This window comes from Mytilus trossulus, chromosome 2 (genome assembly GCF_036588685.1).
Source record: "Mytilus trossulus isolate FHL-02 chromosome 2, PNRI_Mtr1.1.1.hap1, whole genome shotgun sequence".
In the NCBI taxonomy this organism is placed as follows: Eukaryota; Metazoa; Mollusca; class Bivalvia; order Mytilida; family Mytilidae; genus Mytilus; species Mytilus trossulus.
This window is the reverse complement of record NC_086374.1, coordinates 14,707,018-14,718,249: the sequence shown is the minus strand read 5'-3', so window position 1 is coordinate 14,718,249 and position 11,232 is coordinate 14,707,018. Positions and strand designations below refer to the sequence as shown.

Sequence of the window (11,232 nt, the reverse complement as noted above, 5' to 3'; positions counted from 1 at the left end):
AGATAATCTTTAATGCGTTAGATTCAATATATATTATCTTTGTGCAGTTTATTTTAAGATAGGAGTTCTTTGGTCGATTACTTTGTGTTCAACTTCCATGAATGGTTAAATTGGTGACTGCATTTGACGCGATTTACTGAGGAAAATTCATTTAATGAAATGAAATTATTTTGTTTATGATTAGATTGAGATAGTGATGCTTAGAGATAAATCTAGCTAGACATGCATATTTTTTTAAAGCATGAAACATGCTTGTAAAGAAACACAAGACAACGTGTCCGTAAAAAATATAGAAATATACGGATTTATTTTATAAAAATATAACAATATTTTTTTAAGTTTGGTTTCAATTGTCTCAAAATATCTTGTTTCTTTTTTAAATATCTGTTCAATTTATCATATTAAACTTCATGATTAATTATTGAAAAATGCCATTTACCAAGGATTTGTTTGGTAAGAATACGACAAAATTTTACAAATAACTTGATGTGTGCCTTATGTAAATTTCCACTGATTAAAATCGTATCTTTCTGTTCGTGTGTACGCCTTGTTTCCTTCATAACAAATAAATTAATAGTATTTTTCTTATATCGTTACCTCGTAGATAGAGTGATTCTACCATTTTTATAAATTACATTTTTAATTGTTTATTTAGCCATAAACTGGGGATGTAGGATTTTTTTAATACGAATTGAATGATGTGTTAAAACATTTAAAACATACTTCGAAGTAACTTCCCAAATTTATTTTAATTTAAACATTTGATTGCTTAATTTAGTTTCTTTTTATTATCTTAATATTGACTACTTGGGGAAATCTTTTCTTTACAAATCAGTTTCCAAATGAAGTTCCAGATGTTTTGAAAATCTGGGTCAATCTCGAATAAATTTCTTTTGTGTGTCGTTTTTCACAAGTTCACAGAAGAAAGTTATTGATTGTCTGGTTTTTGATTGGTTAGAATGATCTGTTACTAAAAATAAATGAAAAACTACACAATGCGACCACCAATGATATGTCACGTGATTACTCATAGTTGCATTTTAGCGTCGTTACATTTATTTAATATTGCAAATAAACAAGGGATTTTATTTTATAATAGATAAAGATACAACTATAAAGGTAGGTTGAGTTTTATCAACTTTAAATCTGCAGTATATATTCGTTAAATCATTGTTTACCACATAGTATACATGTATATAAACGGGTCGTAAGTTTTGTTTGACCTCACACATTAAAATGAGATACATTCAAAATGGCGGTCGTTAAATCCCCCAACAATTTTGTTAATGTTATTAATTTAAACATCATTTTAAGTATAAAACTATCAGAGCTTAATTAATATACTGTTGTCTTTGATTTACAACTTGAACGTGGTTTAGAACAGAAGCGTTTTTAAGACGAGTTGTTTACAGTTTACCACGGATTACTTATATTACGATGACTTTGTTCAGTCACGGGTCATTGTGTTAAAATAATAGGCCTCTGGGTTCACAATGGAATAATCAATATTAGAATTATGTATATACATTCAGGATTAAGTTAGTTCAAAATTATTGTAAATATTGGCATTATTCGATAATTTTTAAAACATAGTACTTGTGTAGTAGTTGTGAGGTTTGGAAATGTGTTAATTTCAGAGAAAAGATGTTAAAAAACATAGTTGTATTGCTACGAACAACATTTGTATCTATTTTGAGTATGACTATTAGTTTCATATTTTAAAAAAAAAAATAAAATCAGTGTTTTCAAGTATAATATCAAATGCAAAGATTTTTTTAGTTTAGTTACACAGCATTAAATATTTAATTCTCCATATTTTGATAATTAGAATAAACCAATAGCTGTTATAACTGAATTAAAAAAATAATTGAAAGGCGCAAATAATTTTGTTTCTAGAATAGTTTTCAAAGTATTAAAAATCTTTGTTTTCTGGAAGAATACAAAACAATTCTAAAAATAAATTTGCTGTAATGTTAAAATTATATTTTTGATATATTTAGTTGTGAAATCATTATTACTATGCGATAAGGAATATTTCAATTCATATGTTATTGAGTGGGGATTATTTTAAACCTTGTTGAAAGGCAATCTTTCAATTTGAACACTCAGTTTGAACATCGACTTCGACCTCTCAAGGCAGATGTTCAAAATTTTACTGACACACCAGAGAGACAAAGAAAAAAACGAATTTAATTTGTACTAGCAGCCGCCGGAATAAGCTGACCAAGAATGAAGAAATAAACGTTTATATAAATGAATTAATTTATTTGTGACTAACCGATCATTAATCCTATGGACAGGCTACATATATCTATAAATATTGGCCAGAATACCCTTGACCGCAATACACACAAACACGTGATACAGAACAACCAATCAACAGTGAGAACATTTCACTGCAAGAAGATTTGTCATTTGTGAAAATGTAAGTTACTATAGTGGATTTTTTGTAAGATTGGTCAAGTTTAAACTGTAAGGCGACATCGGGATTAGATTTCAAAGGGTTTACTTACTTGGAATGAAGAGACACCAGGGTTCTTCAGCAGAATGATATAACAGTTTTCACAAGGTTGCCAAATTTGCCGACGAAATTGAACAGTAAACAATGAACTTGCAACGGTTAAACGTGAAATTTATTAGTTTTGCAATTTATGTTGAAGGTAGACAAAATATTTATTTTACTATAGTGTGGTCATTTGCCAAGGAAAGCAGTGTAACTGAATATTTAGTATAGAGATATCTACAACTCGGATGTTATATACTACATACTATATCAGTATGAAATACAGTTTTCTGAAATTTTATATTATTTAACACCAACATGCTTTACCTATATTTCATAAATTTTACGGTCATGATAAGGAAACACGTTGTGGAGCACTCATAGCGGAAACAGTTTATATATATTGACTGTATATAATACATATGCATTATTAACAATACTAATTATCCTGTTATTTAAATTAAGAAAACTCAATATGCACTCATTGGATCCTCACTTTGATTGCATAATTACTAATACTTGACTATGGTGCATATTTTATCAGTTTAAATAAAAATGTGAAGTTATATATAAATGTGACACAATCAAAATGTAATAAACTATGTATACTCGCCATAAACCTATGATATCTAATAACTAGTTCAGAGTAATATTAGTTAAAAGAACAACAGAGAACCCATTTTCCTGACCAAAAATAAGGAAAACAATATTTTGTACACTGATCATAATTGGTATTCAGATTTCTTCGTCAAAACAATTAGTAAAAAAGAAAGTCAATTTGACATACTCATTTTAAAACTACTTATATTTATTCAATTTGTATGCCAAATGTCCTAAGTCGAATGTAAAATGAAAGTATAAATGATTGATTCAGACCAAATATTAAAATTAAATGACAGTTCGCCTTTCAACACAGTTTTTTGTCATGAACTTGACAAAGTGCCGACCATTCAGGTTCCCTTTAATGTACAAGTTTGTTTTTAATAGGCACACAACTTTGTTTTGAAATATATATACATGTTCCTTATCTGTAAGCATTATCGCTGACGAAACTATTTTTAAACCACCAAAAAGTACATGTTTCAAGTATAATATATATGTGTATAATCGAGGTCATAGGAAATTGTAAACATATTTTTGATCAAAGAACATAGCTCGTGTTTGTATCAAGAACTGGCGATAGAAAACATACGATGCACATTGTTTAGTTGTAAAATTTCAATTCTGGGGTTCACACATTTCAGTGCACGCGGGCATTGATAATCGATATAGAAACGCACTCAATGGAAAGCGCTATATTAATCTTCTATGCATTCGTTTTTTCCTTCTTTTTTTCATCAGTTTATAATTTATATGATTATAACTTATGATTGAAATATTCAAGAACAGGTAGTTTGTTTATTTCTGTTTGGATAGATTTTGGTATATATTAGGACATTATCCAATTATAATAAATGGTTATTTTGACATTTTCATTGCAACGAATTAAAAGTAAGACATTTTTATGCTTGTGGTTACTCGTGTAATTAAGAAATGCATGCATTTCCGCATTTCAAACAATTTAACTACGTTTTTTTTATTATCTGTAAATAAATTACACCGAAATTTTTTACTGTCCTATTTTCCCCAGTAAGATTTACATGGATGTCAAGATTTTAAATACTTATTTGGAAAACCTCAAATTTGTAACAAATTACACTTAGGCGAATGAATTCTAGAATAAGTATATCGGAAACTGGGTAAGACGTTTACGTATTGTAACCTTATTACTTCAATTACTAATATAAGTATCATTTTAAAACATAACGGAAATTCGTTAAGGTTTTAATACTGTGATTATGAATTATGGCTATGATCATTGATGCATGAACATTCACCATCATATGCAATAAGACCATATACTTTTGTGTGGTATTTACCTACTTCTATTTCACTAAGATTCTTACATTTGATATAATTGTGAGTGAAATATAATTAACATGATAAATCCATTTATCATTTTACATACAGTTAGCAAATCTTATGTTATACCAGGAGCAATGTGAACTTTATTGTGTATGGAATTTCAGTCGCTCTCTGTTGTAGGTAAATGTCAATTTAATAACGTTCTTCATTGGATCTCTCTCCAGGTAGGGAACGATGGTCTAAAGATAAACGAAAATAACCCCTGTACCTTGAATAAAGTCATCTCAGCGCTGTGCGATTTGTATTTTCAAAAGTACAAATTTGTCATAAATCATACGTTTAGGGCGGTCTCATTACGAACTTAATTATATCAAGGAGATGGATAGGTTTTCTTGCCTACCTTTTTGCCGCTTCATAACTTGTAGTTTTTAAAAGTACATCACATCTGATCAACTTTTAAAATTTTCAGATGCATAGAACCCTGAAAATAAAGATAACGGAACTGAACCCGCAGTTGATTTGTGTGTTATGTGGTGGTTATTTGGTAGATGCATCAACAATAGTTGAGTGTTTGCATTCATGTAAGTATCTTATTAATTGAAATATTGCGGCATGCTTTAGTTATACACTTTAATGGAGTTTATATTAATTATGAGTCATCTTGGCATACATACTCAAAAGGATAATATTTTAAAATTATAATCAAATTTGTATCTGTGAATATTGTATATGAATTATAGTTAAATTGTTTTTAAAATCAATTCAAACTTAAGTAATATAATTACACTACGATAGTAAAGTGCTGATGTTGACAATTTTTATATATTTTGAAGAATTTTGCATCATTTTGCCTTTTTATATCCACGGTTAAAATAAAAAAAATATTATGTATGTTTTCATCTTGGAAATTTTAATTTCGTGAGGATAAGAAGAACAGGGTTTACAATTAAAATTCCAATAAAATCTTTATCATACAGTCTAAAAATGGATTAAGGAATTTTCTTTTTTATTTTAAGTGTGAGGAAACAAATTTAAATGTAATTATTGCAATAGCACACGAAATGTTTATTTGATATTTGTTTATATATTTTTGCAGTTTGTAAGACGTGCATTGCACGATACTTAGACAACAGTAAATGTTGTCCAATATGTGATACCATGGTACACAAGACTAAACCCATGCAAAATGTAAGGTAAGTACAAAATAATAGTATTTATGGTACAAAGTTCAGTTACTATAGTACATTTGACCACAAAATTAACTTCTTACTTCATTTTAATATTTTGTGGTTTGTCTTTTTTATTTGATGGTTATAGAAGAAAAACACGTTTATATTACAAATTGTCGACCTATATTTGTAACAAATAAAATGACACTATATGCAGGTCACACTACTTGTAATAAAGTATTATTTATGGAAATATGTGTGATACATTTCAGATTGGATAAAACCTTACAGGATTTGGTTTACAAGTTAGTCCCCGGATTGTATAAAAGTAAGTAGAATTTCTTTTTAAGACAGGTTTTTTTTTCAGTGACAAAAAAATAAATAATGCACTTTTTTTTAACAATGCGATAATATATATCTAATTACACGTAGATGAAGTTTTTTGTATGATAAGTAAAATGCAATTGCAACACATTTGTTCTGGTGACTAGGTCTGAAGGCATATAAACCCGACCAGATATATAAATATAGGTTAAATCTGAACCATCATTAATTGGACAAAGACAAATAGAAAAAAACCGAACTCCGAGGAAAATTCAAAACGGAAAGTTCCTAATCAAATGGCAAAATCAAAAGCTTATGCACACCAAACGAGTCTATAACAACTTCATATTCGTGAATTGATACAGGCATTTTCTTAAAAAAGAAAATGGTTGATAAAACCTGGTTTTATAGCTAGCTGAACCTCTCACTTAAATGACATTTGCATAAAATTCGATTACTTTGACATCCACATGTGAACAAAACATATATATATATACTTTGTAAAAATGTCAAAAATAAGAACATGCCCAGTTCCTTCATAATAATCACCCCTACAAGAGGAGACTATAATCAAAGAAGGAAGTGAAGCACAGTAGTGATCCAAAGAACTTTTAAGTAATCATAATCGTCTCTTATATTGTAGATATATGCTGATTCGATATTTAATTGATTTGCTTATTAATGCTATTTTAATTAAACTATTCTATGGCTCTATCTATGCCATTTCTACGGAGGGCGTCCTTATTTTCCCTGACTTTAATTTAGGTTGCCCTATTAGGGAACGACATACAATCTAATTGAATATAACTAGCATATACATTACAAAATACAGTATTGTAACATCGAATTTATTTAATTTAATATCAGACGAGATGAAGAGAAGACGTGATTTTTATGCAGCGTACCCAATAGGTAAGTTACAGGACCATTGGATATTTCTATTTAGTGCAAGGTTCAACTCTCGATTTCTCCATACAATAAGAAATATTTGAATAATGTAATTGTATACCCTAGCATTTCCGATATGAACAAATCTAACAGTAAAATATATATCAAATAATCTTTATACTCCTATTGTTTCAGTAATAATTGACATACATATAAGCACATGTTGCTTAAGACTTTTACAATTAACTTACCTTGAACTATATATTGAAAACTGCAACAAATCCTTCAGCTAATTTTAAACAGATAATTTATTGACCAAAAATGTCATTCCACTTCAAAACGAATAATGGGGATATATTATTTTCCTTTGGTTCTTATTTTTGTGTCGCAGTGTTGAATTTGTACTATATCAAGTTATTGAAGAAATAGAAGAAGTATGGACATTCTCTAATCATTCCAGCAATGAATGCAACATCAGTTATGTCTCCTTATTTCCGTCGTCCTAAACGGTTAAATGGTAAAGTTTACCCCATCTACATAAAACCAAAGTGTATAACACAAAAGCGAATGATTAACGTTTAGTTTTGTTTTTGTATGTTATATGTGTTCCCCCTTTTTTTCACAGACCAAGATCGACCGCCTGGTCCTAGCGAAGATCGAGGCAACGAAGACCATGATAGATTGATTTATACGGAGGACGAGAAGATCAGTCTTGAGCTAGAACTATTTGCAGGGTATAAATAATTTCACGTGATTGGTTTTTAGAATTTAATAAACAGAAAAGTCACTTTTAAATGTCAAGTTTGTGCGACAGCTTCCAAGCATTATCAGTTTTGTAGGCGGAAGGTTGTGTCATTGTGTTGGTGTTTTATGATATATTATAACGTATACATTATTATCGATGAAAATAATGAAAGAAAACAATTTTTGATTTTCTGACACACAAGACATTCAATAATAATTTAGCAAACGAATGCAATTGACACAAGTAGATTTATCAAAATGATCAATTGTGTTCCTACTTATAAAACATATAGATTTAGGAAGAAAGTGGTAAACGTATTAGCTTACTTATCAAATGAGTGGAATGTGTTTTACAAGGGAACTTGTTAAACATATTCACTCATTTACTCAGTGAGGTACAAAACTTAAGATGTTGTATTTCGAACTTCGAAGTCTCGTGATAGGTTAAAATCATAGGAACTGGTTTTGCCCGTTTTTGGTTAATTCATTTGAGTGTATGGCATTACTATTGGTTTCTTTTTTCCAGCTTCAATCCATCTGAGCACCTCGAAACCACAGTTGACAGCGATCCAGATAAGCTTAAGGTATTTAATTTGGTATTCTATATATAGTATTTAGCTATAAAGTTGAGATAAATTTAACACTTTTAAGACATTGGAATTATTTAAATAATCTTGTACATTAATCCAGATTTAATCATCCTATCCACATATTAGCACATGTTTGCAATGCACTGTCCTCTTTGAAGATTTCAGTTATTTTAAAACACGGTTTATTCCTTTGTGTCCATATGCCACGTGTGTCGTAGCCAGAGAGAAATTGTTCCTTTTTTGTCAATTGAATGTTCCAATAACAATAATTCCTAAGATTGATTGTGTATATTCAACATTTGTAACTATTCATTCATGTTTAGTTCATTTTTAATTCCTAATTTTTTGAAACCATTTACTTCCAGGAAAAGGATATTCGCTATTTACTTTGTCCAGCAGGTGTATGTGTAGGTCATCTGAAGAAATTTGTTCGCCTCAAATTTGACATTCCAAAAAAGTACAAGGTAAATTGATATACTAATGCAACATGCCTTTTTTCACTAATTTTTGTTTCATAAGGAGGTATCAACCATTTCATTATCCTCGTATTTAGTCTGGTCTGTGACTTTTTATACAGCTGTACTTTCTATAGTTTGTGTTTTAAAGGTGACATAATTTTGTTGTGTAGCTTTTCATATCTTTTGTTTGATAAGAAAATATCTTTAGTTAGTTGAAGAGATTTGAATAACACAAGATGATAATTAAACGTTTTCAGAGCTTGATCTTGGCTCTTGAGGTGAAGTCTGCAGGACACTAATGATTTAACTGAAGCCCTTAGCCTAATTACTGTTTATATATTGTTGTAGATTGATGTGTATCATTCAGACGAACCGCTAAAAGATGACCTTACATTAATGGATATTGCATACATTTACACTTGGAGAAGGGTAAGAAACACTGATTGATATATATTCCATATAACAGAAAGAAATAATGGAAAGACAATCAAAAACCACAAAGATTTTTGAATTGAATTGTTTACAGGAAACTTTCTTTTAATTCAACGCTAATTGAGCCATTTATATCACAATATCAAAAACATATTCAGCTTTGAACATTTTTAATCAGTTACACTTTGGATTTTTAGTTAAAGATATATAAGGCATTCGTTTGGTCAATGTCGCCTTGATGATACACTTCAGTGAAGTTCTGTTGAAGAGTTTATCTGTTTGAAATCGTTTACTTATATATCATTCATTTTGACATCACTTCTGTATTGTTCAGTGCTAAAAAGGTGGGCATAAAGATTGCAGTCACCAATCGAACCATCAAAACACCTGTTCTCAATCTGTGAAGAAATGGTGTTTGAAAGCTAAAATATATATCTGTGTAGTGGTTTCCTACATTAGATGTATACATCTGTTCACGGCGCATTCATGATTTTAAAATGCAATACAGGTTATTCGTTTCTAGATAAGTATAAGGTCTCACACTGACACGAAGTTGTATACATCCATGCTTTTGGTCTTTTGATGAATAGTATTTATATAAGTAGGTTTAGTTATTTATAATCTGATGCATTTCTCCCCCATAAATGTTTTGTTTCATTCATGGTTTCCTTTTTGCAGAATTCTCCACTAAAATTAATCTATAGTATATATGAAGTCATGGGAACAAAACGGACGGCTGCGTTTGAAGAAACGGCCACAGAAGTGACCAAATATCCCAGACTTTCTTCGGACACAGAAGAAACGGATGCTTATAGTGAATCGGAATCTCAAGATAGTCTTTCACAAGATGAGACAACCAAGAAAGATACAAACGAAAATCACATTTTTCACAATGAAAAAAATAACTTAACGACCGGTGTTAATAGAATGGAAAACGGTAATCAGTGCAAAATTAATGGATTTTATCTTGACAGTGATCTCCCTGTTGATTTGTCCAATCACAAACCAAAGAAGATCACATGTGACAATGAAGTTTCTACAGACAACAAAAAAGATGCAAACGGTTTTATTGGACACCATTTCTTACAAAAACCTTACACTGTTAATAGAAACTCCCCTAACGACTTTTCTTTCAAACCAAAGAAGAAAAGGAAGAACATGGACGATTGTATAAAAGAGAAAGGAGTACATTCGAACAAAAAGACCTTCACAAAGTCTGAATATGATTTCAACGAGTAGATTTCATCTTATTCAGTATGTTAATATATATCAGGAAACGTAGATTTATCAGGGTCCTCATATTCACAGGAACAGTAAAAGGCAGCTTTATACCTTTCTTGTCTTTTCTCACTCTTACACAGTTCAATTGTATGAAATTAAATTTCTGTATTACATGAATCAACTTTATGTATGCTATTTCAGAACACAAGATAAAGGGGCTGTACAAGCTTCATCTTTTATTTAGGATTAGCTGTGAATTATTGTTTAATGTTAGTGCTTCAGATGTTATAAAATCGAGCACTCTAATATTTTTTATTTTCTGTTTGATTATAAACGGATTATTGTGCTGATGAGCTGAGTAGATGCAATGTATTTAATGGTGCTATATGTTTATATACTATGCTTTGTATTGTATGTACAAATGTATTTTAATTGAAGAAAGCTTCTTCCATGAAGCACATGATTACATTTGTATCATTGGATTAATGATTTATATGGATGGTTATCTCATTGTCATATCATATTTCCATTTTATGTTTTATACTTTCTGTTCAAATTAAAATTTTGCCAGAAATTATTAACACTTTATTTCAATTTCTGGTAGTTTTTTTTTTTTAGAATAAGAAGAACAAACTTTTTATGGAATGTAGAACTGAATATTGCTATATTTAATTCTGTATAGTTCTACTGTATTTTACCATGTGAAATATTACACAAAGATTCATTTTGTTACTTAATTAGTTGTTAATATGACGGAAACTATTTCTAAAATAAAGCTGTAAAATGAATTTAAATGCTACCTGCTATGAAATTTTTGTCTATCATTGGGAGGTTTAAAAAAAGATGTGTTCTTGTATGTATTGCAAATATCGAGGAATCTGGATTATGTGATCAGATGAAGCTATTTATTTTGGTTTATTATGGTTGTTTGAAAAACACAAAAAAAGCCCACAAGCCTTTTTCTGTTCTAACAGAAATTTTTCAAACTGACTATTATT

At 29.7% G+C, this 11,232-nt stretch overlaps 1 protein-coding gene across 5 annotated transcripts; it reads left to right on the top strand.

The window, feature by feature from the left end:
- The first annotated feature begins 993 nt into the window (after nt 1-993).
- LOC134706564 (polycomb complex protein BMI-1-like) lies at nt 994-11,005 on the top strand. 5 transcript variants are annotated; one of them, XM_063565598.1, is made up of 10 exons: nt 994-1,119; nt 4,878-4,989; nt 5,505-5,601; nt 5,850-5,905; nt 6,769-6,813; nt 7,415-7,523; nt 8,060-8,117; nt 8,489-8,587; nt 8,930-9,010; nt 9,692-11,004. In XM_063565598.1, exons 2-10 carry the CDS (start codon nt 4,878-4,880, stop codon nt 10,250-10,252), a joined length of 1,218 nt encoding a protein of 405 aa, XP_063421668.1. In that variant the 5' UTR covers nt 994-1,119; the 3' UTR covers nt 10,253-11,004. The 5 variants fall into 5 exon arrangements, with proteins under 5 accessions (XP_063421668.1, XP_063421669.1, XP_063421667.1 ...); XM_063565599.1 differs by lacking the exon at nt 994-1,119 and adding an exon at nt 2,206-2,425 and having other exon boundaries at nt 9,692-11,005; XM_063565597.1 differs by lacking the exon at nt 994-1,119 and adding an exon at nt 2,434-2,660 and having other exon boundaries at nt 9,692-11,005.
- Nucleotides 11,006-11,232: the final 227 nt, after the last annotated feature.